This window comes from Centruroides sculpturatus, unplaced genomic scaffold, assembly GCF_000671375.1.
Source record: "Centruroides sculpturatus isolate CEXI.00-Female unplaced genomic scaffold, Cexi_2.0 scaffold62, whole genome shotgun sequence".
NCBI lineage: Eukaryota > Metazoa > Arthropoda > Arachnida > Scorpiones > Buthidae > Centruroides > Centruroides sculpturatus.
Genome location: NW_019384388.1, coordinates 897,327 through 915,450, shown reverse-complemented (window position 1 = coordinate 915,450; position 18,124 = coordinate 897,327). Strand labels below are relative to the sequence as shown.

The following is an 18,124-nucleotide window of genomic DNA, read 5'->3' as shown; positions in this document are numbered from 1 at the left end:
CACCACTTTGATAGTGACAATGATATAAAGATAGCAGTTTGACTGTGGCTGTATAAGCAATCAAGCACATTGTGAGAGTGACACCCAAAAATTTGTGCCAAATAAAGGAAATGTTCGGTCTATCTTGGAAAGTATGTGGAAAAATAGGGTATGAACTCAGTTTTCAAATGTAAGTATGTATTTTGAAATTCTAAAACAATGTTTCAGCTTTTGAGAAAAATGCGGTTGATAAAGGACTTTGATTCACTCTTGTAGCTTTGCTACCTCAGTCATTTGACTGTTTGTGTACATGNGTAATCGGTAAAACCTGTATAATCTACCATTGTTGTGCTTCCGTGTGATTAGTTCTCCCAAGCAATCTTCTGCTCGCTTCTAACAATTAGAAAAGAGAACAAGAGGCTATCAAATACATAAAACATGTCTAAAATGGAAAGCTAAATCACAAAACTTTAGATTGGAATAATTTTCTGTTAAACTTTACTACAAGCCAGAAACATGTATAATGCAGAAATATAAGAAGTATACCTGTAATTAACTCAAAATACACCTAAATTTAGTAACAAAAAGTAATTTAATAACTGAACTAATGTTTTCAATTCTATTTAAAGATCATCTTCAAGTCTTCAGACAGAATAGAAAATAAATTTAAAAATACAATCAATCAAATGATTGATTTTTAACCAAAAACAACTATAATATTCTTTAATATACAAAAAAAAACTTTAATATTCAACCAATGTGCAATGCACATTGGTTGAATATTAAAGTTTTTTTTGGTTACTAGATTTATGTGTATTTTGAATTAATTATAAGTAATGCATCCAGTTTTTACACTAATTAATTAGGTATATCTATACAACAAGGAAATTGAAGAGGTTCTTTATACTCAAAAGGGTATGAAAAAATAACCCAAAGTGAAAAATTGAGGTTCCATTTGTTGTGGACAAATAAATAACAACAGTCATCACAGAGCATGACAAACTTCATTCCAAGAATGATTTTGCACCTTTTTTAGATGAATGTAATGTGATGAGGAAACATACAAACACAATATCTTTGTTAATGATTAGTTAGACAAATTTGTTTGGAATTAACCAACAACAAAATCAAATACTTTGAAGAATCAAATGAGTTCCAAGAACTGAGTTCTTCGGAACAAGCAATGAATGTAATTCATTGAAAATAAAGTAGCACAGTGCTGCCAATTTGTCTTGTGTGGACTATGGAGTAATTAGTAACAAGCATTTAAGAACAAGTTGATTAACATTGTTGGTAAATTACAGAGATTAAAGTTAACAATTAAAATTCCTCAGAGTCTTACAAAATATATATATTTTTTGTGATATTTTTATGATATTTTGTGATGTATATTTTGTAATATATTTATATATAGTGCTATAAAAATTAGCATAGCAAGGAGGAGTTTTCAGAATCAAACAAAATTATACATGTATAAGTATAATGGTGATATAGGCAGGCATGGAGGCATACAAGTGCTGTATGGTGTCCTGGGGTCCACAGTTGCTGCAAGTGGTCCTCTAGTTCGGTAAAACTAATTAGAACTCAATTTGTTACAAATCTGCAGACCAGGGAAGTGTGGCAATGTGACAGAAGCAGTTCTGTGACCCTCGCTGTGTGTGGTCGAGCATTGTCCTGCTGAAAAATGGCTCTTGGGAGTCCTGCCATGAGAGCCAACACATGTGGCTGCAGGATATTACTAACCACTGGGCTATGATAGTCCCACATGGGCTTGCGGATCACTACTAGAGGTGACCTGATGTCTTATGTGATGGCACTCCAGACCGTCACACCATGCTAGTATACTATATTAAGAAAAGACCAAATTCTACAAGAGAAATTTTCGAGAATGCAGAAAAAGGGAATACAGTAAAACCTTGTTAGAAGTAATCATAAGATTTCTTAGGAGAACTAACATGCAGGAACACGACGATGGCAGATTATACAGGCTTTATTGTATGTCCCTTGTCAGTTTTTTATTCAATATATATATGGTTAAAAACATTAAAAGGTTTGTATTACAGTTCTAAACATTATAAAAGTAGTATAGTATTTAGAGAACTTTAAATTAGGATTTGAGAACATTTAAGACTTGTTAAATACAGTTATTCTAACTCAGCAGTCAGGGGACACTGCTATCATGCAGGTTGCAAAGTGTCATCTACACAATATCAAAATTCTTGAAATTACTGAAAATAGAGTGAATTTAAATACTAGTACTGACATTAGAGAGATTTGGTTATGTTATACCTCTGAGAAGAGTCCATTTTAAGATACTTCTCCCTCTTCCCATTTCCTTTTTTATTTTAATATTATGCTGTATCGGTTTTAGTATTTTATTGGTATCATTATTGTGTTACTACTTTTAGACTCTATTTTTACCAATTTTATATATATTTATTACATTTTATAACTTACAGGTGTTTCTTTTTTAACTCTTTTACAATAATTATTTATTATTTTATTTAGTTTTTATATATTAATTATTTAATGCAGTATTTATGAATCCAGTTATCACCTGCATATTTATAAAATACAATGTTTATAGCAGTTACCACATTTGAAGTAATATTATATTTGATAATTAGTTTATTTTGCTGTGTTTATACATAAATATTTAGAACTGTAATCTAATGTTTTTAACCAGATGTGTATTAAATAAAAATCACTGGTGAGGAACATACAGTCTGAAATGCATTTTTCTTTGTAATCGGTAAAACCTGTATAATCTACCATTGTTGTGCTTCCGTGTGATTAGTTCTCCCAAGCAATCTTCTGCTCGCTTCTAACAATTAGAAAAGAGAACAAGAGGCTATCAAATACATAAAACATGTCTAAAATGGAAAGCTAAATCACAAAACTTTAGATTGGAATAATTTTCTGTTAAACTTTACTACAAGCCAGAAACATGTATAATGCAGAAATATAAGAAGTATACCTGTAATTAACTCAAAATACACCTAAATTTAGTAACAAAAAGTAATTTAATAACTGAACTAATGTTTTCAATTCTATTTAAAGATCATCTTCAAGTCTTCAGACAGAATAGAAAATAAATTTAAAAATACAATCAATCAAATGATTGATTTTTAACCAAAAACAACTATAATATTCTTTAATATACAAAAAAAAACTTTAATATTCAACCAATGTGCAATGCACATTGGTTGAATATTAAAGTTTTTTTTGGTTACTAGATTTATGTGTATTTTGAATTAATTATAAGTAATGCATCCAGTTTTTACACTAATTAATTAGGTATATCTATACAACAAGGAAATTGAAGAGGTTCTTTATACTCAAAAGGGTATGAAAAAATAACCCAAAGTGAAAAATTGAGGTTCCATTTGTTGTGGACAAATAAATAACAACAGTCATCACAGAGCATGACAAACTTCATTCCAAGAATGATTTTGCACCTTTTTTAGATGAATGTAATGTGATGAGGAAACATACAAACACAATATCTTTGTTAATGATTAGTTAGACAAATTTGTTTGGAATTAACCAACAACAAAATCAAATACTTTGAAGAATCAAATGAGTTCCAAGAACTGAGTTCTTCGGAACAAGCAATGAATGTAATTCATTGAAAATAAAGTAGCACAGTGCTGCCAATTTGTCTTGTGTGGACTATGGAGTAATTAGTAACAAGCATTTAAGAACAAGTTGATTAACATTGTTGGTAAATTACAGAGATTAAAGTTAACAATTAAAATTCCTCAGAGTCTTACAAAATATATATATTTTTTGTGATATTTTTATGATATTTTGTGATGTATATTTTGTAATATATTTATATATAGTGCTATAAAAATTAGCATAGCAAGGAGGAGTTTTCAGAATCAAACAAAATTATACATGTATAAGTATAATGGTGATATAGGCAGGCATGGAGGCATACAAGTGCTGTATGGTGTCCTGGGGTCCACAGTTGCTGCAAGTGGTCCTCTAGTTCGGTAAAACTAATTAGAACTCAATTTGTTACAAATCTGCAGACCAGGGAAGTGTGGCAATGTGACAGAAGCAGTTCTGTGACCCTCGCTGTGTGTGGTCGAGCATTGTCCTGCTGAAAAATGGCTCTTGGGAGTCCTGCCATGAGAGCCAACACATGTGGCTGCAGGATATTACTAACCACTGGGCTATCATAGTCCCACATGGGCTTGCGGATCACTACTAGAGGTGACCTGATGTCTTATGTGATGGCACTCCAGACCGTCACACCAGCTGTGGGGCACTGTGCTCCTCCAAACCATAGGAAAGATTGAGGTGTTCATCACAGGGTCTCCAAACATAAACATGGCCATTGTCAGTGCCCATACTGAATCTGGATTTGTCACTTTAGATGACCTGGTTCCATTCCATTGCTGTCCAATCCCATTGAATTTTAAACTACCTATGATTACAAGGAATAAAATTCTGTGACCACTAAATACCATTTGCAATTCAGATAACATAGGTCCATTCTGAGGTTTTGCCACAGTCAATATGGGAACAAAGCTGAGATTAAGGATTCTCAAATGTTATGTTATTCTTGTGTGCATTGATCATAACTCTTTATTATAGTGGCTATCTGCACAGGCAATCCTGACCACTATACCAACAATTGTGCATAGACTCAACATTTGTTTATCCTAAGATGTCCCTGATTAATTTTGTCTAGAATTTCTTTTCATAATTGTGTTGGAAAAATTATATATGATCCTTTCATCAGCAGGCATTCTTCTGATATTTCTACTCTATACGGTCAACATGCTCTTCATAATTTGTTCTTTTTGTGCCTTTCTGCCCATCTTCTCTTACTATATTTATTTAATTTTTTACATATTTTTGCCTCCTGTTGCAATTTCCAGATCTCAGCCAGACAAGAGGCTGATGCTAATGCTTTACATAGTTGCTCTCACAAAGACTCTTATCCCATTATTCAGTTTGTCACTTTCTGTTTGTTGTAACATTCAGCATGATAAAATATCTGCTGTCCCGGGACTGTGGGGATGACATAAGAGTATTTTGTGCTTTTTGTGGAGAACATTGAGATTAAAGGTTTGTGATCAGTTCGAAAGGTGATCATCAGTCCAATAATACAATTTCTGAATCTTTCACATGCCAAACTAATGTGTATCCCACTTCTTTTATTTGATTTTACTGCCTTTGATAGGTATTGAACCTCTTTGCTATACACAATTGATGAAAATTAATTGTCATCTTGTTTCTGTTTAATAATCATCCATATTGATATATCCATTTTGCCCCTACTCCATATGATGACATATCTGCCACGATCACCATTTGTCTTGACGGATCAAACCATACAAGCACCAGTGTGTAAGTATCTCCTGCAGCTTATCAAATGCTTGTTCTTGTATTTTGCTCCCCAGGTATTTTTTTATGTAACACATTTAAAATAGTTGTTTTCTATGTAAAGTTAGTCCCATTATAAACAGTTAAGTGCCCCGTAGCTTGGCTAACTGGAACATTTAGCATGTTGTTAAACAATGTGGTTTCGAATCCCATATGCAGTCAAAATATATATTTCTGCCTTCTTTCAGATAATTTAACCCAGAATTTACATACAATCTTTTAAGTATTATTATTTAAATATAAATTTCTGTATACAGTATTGAAATTTAAAATATTCAGAAGTTATTACTTGTAAGTGTAACTGGTGCAAGTGTAATATGTGCAAGTGTAACTGGTTTTAGAGCACCTCTCTAATTTAGAGCAGTGCTTTATTTCAATTATATTCACATTTATTTCATTTTATTTTTATTCTGTTTATCTTTGCATAATTTTTATTTCATGTGTACCACTATTGTGCACTTCATATGTTTTAAGGACTTTTAAGATACTGGCAAGGGTAAAAAAAAAATGTTGCGACTCGGTAGTGATCCAGAACTCTGTTAGGTTGCATGTATGCCCATAGTATTATATCTTATCATAATTATGTGGAATATATATTTTTAAAGAGAGCACTAGATGTATCGATCTGTTTTGTCACAACATCAAAATGCAAGCAATAATACTCACGGTCTTGTATCAATTAGACTAGTCAAAAAGTTGCCACATTTTTGTTTTGACAATTCTCCACAAGAATTTGGTGGTTTTTGGTTACTTTTGAAGCACTTTTGACAAATGTACTGATTGAAAATATCTGGCAACTTACCGTTCACACCTCCAGTCGGTTTGTTACGATGTTTAGGTCTTTCGTACATTAGTTGCTTTTGTGCGTAGGTTGCAGGCGAATTTTACAAATAACTTTGTGTAGGCTGTAGTCTTCAGGTGAGGTTTTGGAATAGTTTATAACATTACCAGAAATAAAGAAAATTATATGATGATTTTGATATAAAATGTTTGTTCCAATACTATCTAACTACAAGATCATACAATTGCATGACTTACCAGACTTTTACAGCATTGTTACCCATCATAAGAACTGTAAGTTCTTATGATGGGTAACAATGCTGTAAAAGTCTGGTAAGGCTTAGTAATGTTGAATAATCTTATTACTAAATACTTGTCTAAATTACCAAACTATTTTCAGATATATTAAGGCAAATTCTATTAGCTAAATAATTATGGAATTTTGACCTGATGGTAATATTATTTGTTATCCAATATAGCCCACCGGTGGCAGAATGGATAAAACCACCAAACACCATAGTCTATTTATGCCCAAACAAGTAGTACAACCACTGGAATTTTCCCCATAGATACTTGTTCTGGGCTGATCTGTCATGGGAGAAATGACTCCAAGTGTCACGTCGCTTTGCTCCATCAATCAACAATCTCGTACAAAACTTAATAAATTTAGGAAATTCTGGAAAGAAAGATTGATCCGGAATACAACTCAAACCCACGACTCTCATATTCTAAACAGGCACACGCTACCACGAAAGATTAATAAAGATAAATATCCAAAATTATAAAATTTAATTATAAAAATNGCCACAGGTTAATATGAGAGGAAATCAAAAACACTGCCAACTACATTTTTCTGGAAATGTATATTTTGAAATTTCAAAAGTGTAATATTATATGTGAGATGATAGTTCCTTCTGTGTTTCCTTGACAGTTTCCAACATTGTCTGGTGAGATGCAATGGAAATACGAATGTTTGAAAATGGTGAGTGTTCTGTTGATTTCTAAGCCAAAGTAATTCAGAAGTGTCATTTAGTTTTTGTGATATCTGGCAAGAATGTAAAGAAAATGTATTGACAAAATGTGTGAAGTTCAGAAACAAAACGGCAAGCATCTATGATGTCTCCAGATAAGGTTATTCTTTGTCAACTGCAATACAGTCCAGATAGGGCATCTTTTGATTATCATCTGCTAACCCCTTCTTAAGGATACCAAAAGCCCTCAAAAGGATTAGAGGGTCACCACTTTGATAGTGACAATGATATAAAGATAGCAGTTTGACTGTGGCTGTATAAGCAATCAAGCACATTGTGAGAGTGACACCCAAAAATTTGTGCCAAATAAAGGAAATGTTCGGTCTATCTTGGAAAGTATGTGGAAAAATAGGGTATGAACTCAGTTTTCAAATGTAAGTATGTATTTTGAAATTCTAAAATAATGTTTCAGCTTTTGAGAAAAATGCGGTTGATAAAGGACTTTGATTCACTCTTGTAGCTTTGCTACCTCAGTCATTTGACTGTTTGTGTACATGCTGTATGAGCATGGGCACACCACTATGTGTTTTCACTATTTTGAGATTTATTATTTTACTGGTTCAGTAATTCATAATTATTTTGTTTATTTTTTTTTTCGTTTTCATTTTAGTTTGATGACATCCTTCAGAGGACTGAAGTTTGCAGCATGTTGTGCATGGAAAATTCTCTTTTTTTCTTTTTGACCTTAGGGAATGCCACGATAGAATGATTACATGTTTTAATTTTAAATGCCTCTTAAAAAATTGTTGTCAGTTCTCATTATTTTTTTACTTTACTAAATTATCAATTCTAGTACTTATTGTAATTACATATTTTCAACCTGTTGTCATGGAATTCATCATAACTTTGATGATTAATACTATAAACCAGTATAAACAAATAAATAATGCAGAATAAGCACATTTGTTATTTCATTATTTATGTTAAAATCTTTTCTATTATTAATCTAAATAGCTTTTTGTAACCTGGCCACACTTTTTGGGTCATGAGCACCCCTGCCCATAAGAGCATCACACTAACTTCTTTCTCTTTAATGACAATAGTTAATGAACTACAGTAGAGCATCGATTATCCGAATGTCGATCAACCGAAACGTCAATTAACCGAAAGCTTTCCAGTTGTCAAATTTAAATTTCTGCTAGTGCTGTGGCACTGCAATCTTTGGCTATGTCTTGGGCTACTCCAATATTATTTTTGTTGGTGTGCATGTTTTAGCTGGCAGCATTGGCAGCATGGAGACCATAAGAGGGTACTTAAGGACGTGCCAGGATTTGAATGAATTTCAACATGGGATAGGTTAATATATTTTTTCGTACATAATCAGTTATCCGAAAAATTAATTTTCCGAACAGCCCCAGTCCCCAATTGATTTGGATAATTGATGCCTACTGTATTTGTAAAAACATTTGATTACAGAATGTCTATTGGATTTAGAGACAGTAATTAAGAGACATCCAAGTACTTCTTTTAAACTGAAAAATAGATAAGTTATCTATACTAATATTATAAAGAGGTAATGTTTGTATGTATGTATGTCTGTTAGTTTGTATGCAACAGGTAATCTCCGAAACTACTCATCCAATTTCAAAAATTTTTCACCAATATTTAGAATGGTACTTCAGGGTGGACATAGGCTGTATATTATTCCGTTAAACATGGGAGATGGACAGTTCTTTACAGTAAGCCTTACGGGGAAGGCTTATTGTAAAGAACTCTGCTTCTATTTATACTATTTTAGATGCGGTTTTTTGCATTTTTGATTGCGTTTTAATAGAGTACGTCAACAGAATGTACACTAAGAAGGGATTTTTCGATATTCCTCCCGCGGGGGAGAGGGACAGCATTAAGGCTTACTGTGAAAAACTTGGCTTCTATTATACTATTTTAGATGCAGGTTTTTGCGTTTTTGATTGCGTTTTAATAGGGTACGTCAAGAGAATGTACACTAAGAAGAAATTTTTCGAAAAATTTTCCCCCACGGGGGAAGTGTTATACATTTATAATAGATACATTTTGAGCCACAACAAGGCCTGCTAGTATACTATATTAAGAAAAGACCAAATTCTACAAGAGAAATTTTCGAGAATGCAGAAAAAGGGAATACAGTAAAACCTTGTTAGAAGTAATCATAAGATTTCTTAGGAGAACTAACATGCAGGAACACGACGATGGCAGATTATACAGGCTTTATTGTATGTCCCTTGTCAGTTTTTTATTCAATATATATATGGTTAAAAACATTAAAAGGTTTGTATTACAGTTCTAAACATTATAAAAGTAGTATAGTATTTAGAGAACTTTAAATTAGGATTTGAGAACATTTAAGACTTGTTAAATACAGTTATTCTAACTCAGCAGTCAGGGGACACTGCAATCATGCAGGTTGCAAAGTGTCATCTACACAATATCAAAATTCTTGAAATTACTGAAAATAGAGTGAATTTAAATACTAGTACTGACATTAGAGAGATTTGGTTATGTTATACCTCTGAGAAGAGTCCATTTTAAGATACTTCTCCCTCTTCCCATTTCCTTTTTTATTTTAATATTATGCTGTATCAGTTTTAGTATTTTATTGGTATCATTATTGTGTTACTACTTTTAGACTCTATTTTTACCAATTTTATATATATTTATTACATTTTATAACTTACAGGTGTTTCTTTTTTAACTCTTTTACAATAATTATTTATTATTTTATTTAGTTTTTATATATTAATTATTTAATGCAGTATTTATGAATCCAGTTATCACCTGCATATTTATAAAATACAATGTTTATAGCAGTTACCACATTTGAAGTAATATTATATTTGATAATTAGTTTATTTTGCTGTGTTTATACATAAATATTTAGAACTGTAATCTAATGTTTTTAACCAGATGTGTATTAAATAAAAATCACTGGTGAGGAACATACAGTCTGAAATGCATTTTTCTTTGTAATCGGTAAAACCTGTATAATCTACCATTGTTGTGCTTCCGTGTGATTAGTTCTCCCAAGCAATCTTCTGCTCGCTTCTAACAATTAGAAAAGAGAACAAGAGGCTATCAAATACATAAAACATGTCTAAAATGGAAAGCTAAATCACAAAACTTTAGATTGGAATAATTTTCTGTTAAACTTTACTACAAGCCAGAAACATGTATAATGCAGAAATATAAGAAGTATACCTGTAATTAACTCAAAATACACCTAAATTTAGTAACAAAAAGTAATTTAATAACTGAACTAATGTTTTCAATTCTATTTAAAGATCATCTTCAAGTCTTCAGACAGAATAGAAAATAAATTTAAAAATACAATCAATCAAATGATTGATTTTTAACCAAAAACAACTATAATATTCTTTAATATACAAAAAAAAACTTTAATATTCAACCAATGTGCAATGCACATTGGTTGAATATTAAAGTTTTTTTTGGTTACTAGATTTATGTGTATTTTGAATTAATTATAAGTAATGCATCCAGTTTTTACACTAATTAATTAGGTATATCTATACAACAAGGAAATTGAAGAGGTTCTTTATACTCAAAAGGGTATGAAAAAATAACCCAAAGTGAAAAATTGAGGTTCCATTTGTTGTGGACAAATAAATAACAACAGTCATCACAGAGCATGACAAACTTCATTCCAAGAATGATTTTGCACCTTTTTTAGATGAATGTAATGTGATGAGGAAACATACAAACACAATATCTTTGTTAATGATTAGTTAGACAAATTTGTTTGGAATTAACCAACAACAAAATCAAATACTTTGAAGAATCAAATGAGTTCCAAGAACTGAGTTCTTCGGAACAAGCAATGAATGTAATTCATTGAAAATAAAGTAGCACAGTGCTGCCAATTTGTCTTGTGTGGACTATGGAGTAATTAGTAACAAGCATTTAAGAACAAGTTGATTAACATTGTTGGTAAATTACAGAGATTAAAGTTAACAATTAAAATTCCTCAGAGTCTTACAAAATATATATATTTTTTGTGATATTTTTATGATATTTTGTGATGTATATTTTGTAATATATTTATATATAGTGCTATAAAAATTAGCATAGCAAGGAGGAGTTTTCAGAATCAAACAAAATTATACATGTATAAGTATAATGGTGATATAGGCAGGCATGGAGGCATACAAGTGCTGTATGGTGTCCTGGGGTCCACAGTTGCTGCAAGTGGTCCTCTAGTTCGGTAAAACTAATTAGAACTCAATTTGTTACAAATCTGCAGACCAGGGAAGTGTGGCAATGTGACAGAAGCAGTTCTGTGACCCTCGCTGTGTGTGGTCGAGCATTGTCCTGCTGAAAAATGGCTCTTGGGAGTCCTGCCATGAGAGCCAACACATGTGGCTGCAGGATATTACTAACCACTGGGCTATCATAGTCCCACATGGGCTTGCGGATCACTACTAGAGGTGACCTGATGTCTTATGTGATGGCACTCCAGACCGTCACACCAGCTGTGGGGCACTGTGCTCCTCCAAACCATAGGAAAGATTGAGGTGTTCATCACAGGGTCTCCAAACATAAACATGGCCATTGTCAGTGCCCATACTGAATCTGGATTTGTCACTTTAGATGACCTGGTTCCATTCCATTGCTGTCCAATCCCATTGAATTTTAAACTACCTATGATTACAAGGAATAAAATTCTGTGACCACTAAATACCATTTGCAATTCAGATAACATAGGTCCATTCTGAGGTTTTGCCACAGTCAATATGGGAACAAAGCTGAGATTAAGGATTCTCAAATGTTATGTTATTCTTGTGTGCATTGATCATAACTCTTTATTATAGTGGCTATCTGCACAGGCAATCCTGACCACTATACCAACAATTGTGCATAGACTCAACATTTGTTTATCCTAAGATGTCCCTGATTAATTTTGTCTAGAATTTCTTTTCATAATTGTGTTGGAAAAATTATATATGATCCTTTCATCAGCAGGCATTCTTCTGATATTTCTACTCTATACGGTCAACATGCTCTTCATAATTTGTTCTTTTTGTGCCTTTCTGCCCATCTTCTCTTACTATATTTATTTAATTTTTTACATATTTTTGCCTCCTGTTGCAATTTCCAGATCTCAGCCAGACAAGAGGCTGATGCTAATGCTTTACATAGTTGCTCTCACATAGACTCTTATCCCATTATTCAGTTTGTCACTTTCTGTTTGTTGTAACATTCAGCATGATAAAATATCTGCTGTCCTGGGACTGTGGGGATGACATAAGAGTATTTTGTGCTTTTTGTGGAGAACATTGAGATTAAAGGTTTGTGATCAGTTCGAAAGGTGATCATCAGTCCAATAATACAATTTCTGAATCTTTCACATGCCAAACTAATGTGTATCCCACTTCTTTTATTCGATTTTACTGCCTTTGATAGGTATTGAACCTCTTTGCTATACACAATTGATGAAAATTAATTGTCATCTTGTTTCTGTTTAATAATCATCCATATTGATATATCCATTTTGCCCCTACTCCATATGATGACATATCTGCCACGATCACCATTTGTCTTGACGGATCAAACCATACAAGCACCAGTGTGTAAGTATCTCCTGCAGCTTATCAAATGCTTGTTCTTGTATTTTGCTCCCCAGGTATTTTTTTATGTAACACATTTAAAATAGTTGTTTTCTATGTAAAGTTAGTCCCATTATAAACAGTTAAGTGCCCCGTAGCTTGGCTAACTGGAACATTTAGCATGTTGTTAAACAATGTGGTTTCGAATCCCATATGCAGTCAAAATATATATTTCTGCCTTCTTTCAGATAATTTAACCCAGAATTTACATACAATCTTTTAAGTATTATTATTTAAATATAAATTTCTGTATACAGTATTGAAATTTAAAATATTCAGAAGTTATTACTTGTAAGTGTAACTGGTGCAAGTGTAATATGTGCAAGTGTAACTGGTTTTAGAGCACCTCTCTAATTTAGAGCAGTGCTTTATTTCAATTATATTCACATTTATTTCATTTTATTTTTATTCTGTTTATCTTTGCATAATTTTTATTTCATGTGTACCACTATTGTGCACTTCATATGTTTTAAGGGCTTTTAAGATGCTGGCAAGGGTAAAAAAAAATGTTGCGACCCGGTAGCTCTCTGCTACCCCCCGAACTCCCGGCAGAACTCTGTTAGGTTGCATGTATGCCCATAGTATTATATCTTATCATAATTATGTGGAATATATATTTTTAAAGAGAGCACTAGATGTATCGATCTGTTTTGTCACAACATCAAAATGCAAGCAATAATACTCACGGTCTTGTATCAATTAGACTAGTCAAAAAGTTGCCACATTTTTGTTTTGACAATTCTCCACAAGAATTTGGTGGTTTTTGGTTACTTTTGAAGCACTTTTGACAAATGTACTGATTGAAAATATCTGGCAACTTACCGTTCACACCTCCAGTCGGTTTGTTACGATGTTTAGGTCTTTCGTACATTAGTTGCTTTTGTGCGTAGGTTGCAGGCGAATTTTACAAATAACTTTGTGTAGGCTGTAGTCTTCAGGTGAGGTTTTGGAATAGTTTATAACATTACCAGAAATAAAGAAAATTATATGATGATTTTGATATAAAATGTTTGTTCCAATACTATCTAACTACAAGATCATACGATTGCATGACTTACCAGACTTTTACAGCATTGTTACCCATCATAAGAACTGTAAGTTCTTATGATGGGTAACAATGCTGTAAAAGTCTGGTAAGGCTTAGTAATGTTGAATAATCTTATTACTAAATACTTGTCTAAATTACCAAACTATTTTCAGATATATTAAGGCAAATTCTATTAGCTAAATAATTATGGAATTTTGACCTGATGGTAATATTATTTGTTATCCAATATAGCCCACCGGTGGCAGAATGGATAAAACCACCAAACACCGTAGTCTATTTATGCCCAAACAAGTAGTACAACCACTGGAATTTTCCCCATAGATACTTGTTCTGGGCTGATCTGCCATGGGAGAAATGACTCCAAGTGTCACGTCGCTTTGCTCCATCAATCAACAATCTCGTATAAAACTTAATAAATTTAGGAAATTCTGGAAAGAAAGATTGATCCGGAATACAACTCAAACCCACGACTCTCATATTCTAAACAGGCACACGCTACCACGAAAGATTAATAAAGATAAATATCCAAAATTATAAAATTTAATTATAAAAATACAACGTAGGACACTGAATCCCAAACGACAAAAGAACAGTCAATTATTGGCCATTAAATGATATTAAAACTAGTTTTAAAATCTAATAATAGAAAAAAAAAATTTGCTTAGACATTGATAATTTAAAATATACAATACAGAGAGATGGTTTAGGACAAAAGATTAGTCCTAAATATTTTATTATATTACTATAATTTGGTATTATTTACACAAAATCCATTTGGCAAGAAATTTATTTTTAAAGTAGACAAAATATTTTATTAATCTTGATATTTATTCGGTTGCTTTCATCCATAGTAATGTAATATTAAGATAATGTTTGAAAGGAAAACTAATACAATTTAATGTTTTTATCTCCATAATGGATGAATGAATATCAAAAACATAATTTCAATTAGCTGTTGGGCTAAAAAGTCACCAGTAAAGGTATTTTGTGTATTATATTTCTCCTCCTCTGATTATTTTTAAGCTCGGCGATATACCATTATTGCATTTCGCCACGGAACGGTACAAGATTTAAAACAGAAAAATCTGTCTAAATTGTTCGGACCCGCCTCGAGACCTTTATCGATTCGACGCGGAAATAATTTATAACTAGTTACGGATTTCTCGAGAAAATTTAAGAAATTTTCTAAACGACGTTTCGATTTGCAGCAACTATTGATGGAATCGAAAGCATTATTGGGTAACAAAATTTGCCTGGAAACTTAATTATAAATTTGAGGTATCGTGTTTACAATGGAAATTAATTTAAAATTTTTGTTTCCTGCAAAGGAGTCTCGATGACAATTCACTTTCGGATAGATTTGAATTGTTACAAGAGTTATCATATTTCAAAGAATTTAATATTTATTGCTATAGTTCTTTAAGATTATTTATTTATGAGGCCAAAGAAATTTGTAGTGGTAACTTTTTTGTTTGTAGATGTAATTAAATGTGCTCCTTGGAGAATTTAATACAGTTTATTGTTACAAATAAAAAGCCACTTTCAGATTACTTATACAATTAACAAATCGTACAATGTCATAATTACAAACATCCACGGTTAAAATAAGATTCGAATAACGAATAAAACTGCAATTAATGTTGTTTTCTCGATTATTAAGTAACTAATAATTTTGATTCTCTTCCCGGTGCAGATTTAGACGACAGAGTGGCAAAAGACGGTCTCTCTGGCCTGTTGAAAGAGGAAATTCCGGAAGGACCGTCGGAGAATCCGCCCGGGAGGCGTACTTTTAGCAGTTTCGTATCCATCCGGACCTTCACCACCGCCGACGGGGTAAGCCAGCATCCGAGACGTAAATTCGAATTCGGAATTAGTTTGTAAATTTTTAAGGTCAGAAAACACAAACTCTTAAGTTTGAGGGTACATAGAATGTAGGTAGCAACACACAGAATTTTATATTAATGCATTTTCAATCACAGTAATATATTTTAAACCCGCATTACAGTTGATTCTACTTAATGTTATCCTGTGGTCTATACCGATAACAATAACCGATTGATAATATTGAACAGAGTGAGTTTATAAGTGGAAATTCTGGTTTTATTGAGTGGTTGAAAGGTGACGTGGGAACAATTAATGAATCTTCAAGTACAGAATTTTTAATTAATATGTAATTCATCCCGTATTGTTTGTTGGCTAGCACCTTTAATACCAGCAACGATTAACGTTTAAAGCGCATTATCAGCCAGGTATTGAGGCAACGACGACTTAAAAATGCAAAGATAACGATGGTCGTTAAGTGGAGTTTCGATATCCGGCCTTAGTAACCGGAATTTTGGGGAAAGTAGAGAATTTCTTTGGAAATTGCCATCCCTTATTAACGCTACAGGCTTTTATCCAAAATAATTGATTAATTAATGCAGTGGGTGTGCGAAGTTTACATTCCTCCAACGAGTGCCGCTTTCCGAACGGATTAGTTGACTTCCAGTCTAGGGCTGTTGGACCGTTGGACAGCATCCATTAAAAAAATTCCTGGCTTACGGGAATGAGGTACTTTTATCCATCACTTCGTTTTCGGTTAGAGTCTGTAGTCGTATTTCTGCCGACTGTCTGGTTGTCGACTGTGGCCATTAGGGCTCGATCCACACAACCGAATACTTACGGTCCCGTCAAATGTTTATTAATTTGTCTATTGTACCGGATCGAAACTGGAACTTTACTCAAATCGACACAACCGATAAGTATGTGGCCCGATCTCCGGCGGCTGGGTAGTATCCGTTGGGTGTAAAGTTAACGTCGATATTCGATTGATTAGTCGGGGTTAAGCGTTACATCAAATGCGACTTCGCACCGATTGGTAGGAGGTAACGATTTACTTTTGTCAACGAATGTACAAAGAATTTGGTATTATTGTTAGGTTACGAACTTAAAATGCTTCGAATCTAACAATGTTAGGGCACCGGATATTTTTAGCCATAAATATGGAAATTTTGTGGCATTTTACAACGGATAACGGCTACGAATCCTGCTATCGTTACGGTATTTTAACTTATCATCTGCAATTACAATGTACAGATTGTACTGTGGTTGTTATCGTTAATTTAGAAGTAATTAGACTCTTCTTCCAAAACACAGAAATTTAATTCTTAGGCTAAACCGGAGACCAACGTTTTTGATTACAAGGAACTCCAAAGCCGCGTAACATACGTATCTAGTATACACGCCCTTATCCGGAAAGACAACCCGTGGCAGTAAAAATTAAATTTTATGGGGAGGGAGAAGTCGCCAAGGGTGGCGGGTTCCCCACCCCTGGGCCAAACCGAACCGGGGGCGATAATTTGAAAATTAGCTCCTGTTTTTTAAACGTTCAAATGTCATCCTAACGTTTTCAATGTTAGGCGGGAGTTCGTCGACACGTTTAACGCACGCCGCGCGTTTTATGCGGGGTCCCGTTCGAATTTCGTAAGAAAACCGAGCCTAATCTTACACAAATTTCTCCCGATGGAAATATTGAAATTGTAACGTAGTGTGTTACCTTACCGATCGTCTAATAATCCACCTGTACGAAAAGTAGGCCCGTTTCTATCCTTTATAAGTTAACGTGTAATGCATCGGCGGATGCGGTTCGGACCGGGGGATGGTAGTTCGAACAGCGCCGATTGGGACGGTCCCACTTTGAATTTACAATTATTCTACGACTATATTTCGGACAATTTACTAATGGAGGTTAAAACGTTACCATGACAGTAAATTTTGGTTTTAATCTCTACCGCTGCTGGAAGTTTTCCACTTTTTGCACTGGCCGGTGTATTTGTACAGTATTGTAGCCGTACGTACGTCATTCGGAGCGATTCTACTTTTCTCTACTGTCTATCTCCTCCCTCCCCTCCCTCTTCCCTTACCCTCTTTTCCGCCAGCTAAATACTGTACCTCGTTTATCGCCAATCGCTGGAAATAACAGAAGTCGGTGGTGAGGAGAACGCCTTCGGTCTGTCCTTTTAACACAAAAGTCGACCGGGTTTCCGGCCGCCGTCGAAATCTCCGTTCCCTCGTCCTCTCGATATGTTAAGTAATCGACTTCAGGATCCGTCGGGACGTTAGGCGCTTCGGTCTTAGGCGGGACGGCCCGTAACCGGTTGACCCGGGTCGAGACGATAAAAAACAACGGGAACCGAATAATTCCCAATCCAATGTTAACGGAGGTAGTTGGTGGCTACCAAATCGCGATTTTGGTCCACCCGCCATCTTTTAATAATACCCGGGTCCCCGGGGAATAATCGCCGTTCTTC

At 33.7% G+C, this 18,124-nt stretch overlaps 1 protein-coding gene across 1 annotated transcript in view; it reads left to right on the top strand.

The window, feature by feature from the left end:
- Positions 1-18,124, top strand: part of LOC111618162 — a 119,521-nt gene that overhangs the window by 100,697 nt on the left and 700 nt on the right. Inside the window, exon 5 of the mRNA XM_023359624.1 lies at positions 15,529-15,668. Coding sequence (XP_023215392.1) covers positions 15,529-15,668 — 140 coding nt within the window. The remainder of the gene's footprint in view (positions 1-15,528; positions 15,669-18,124) is intronic.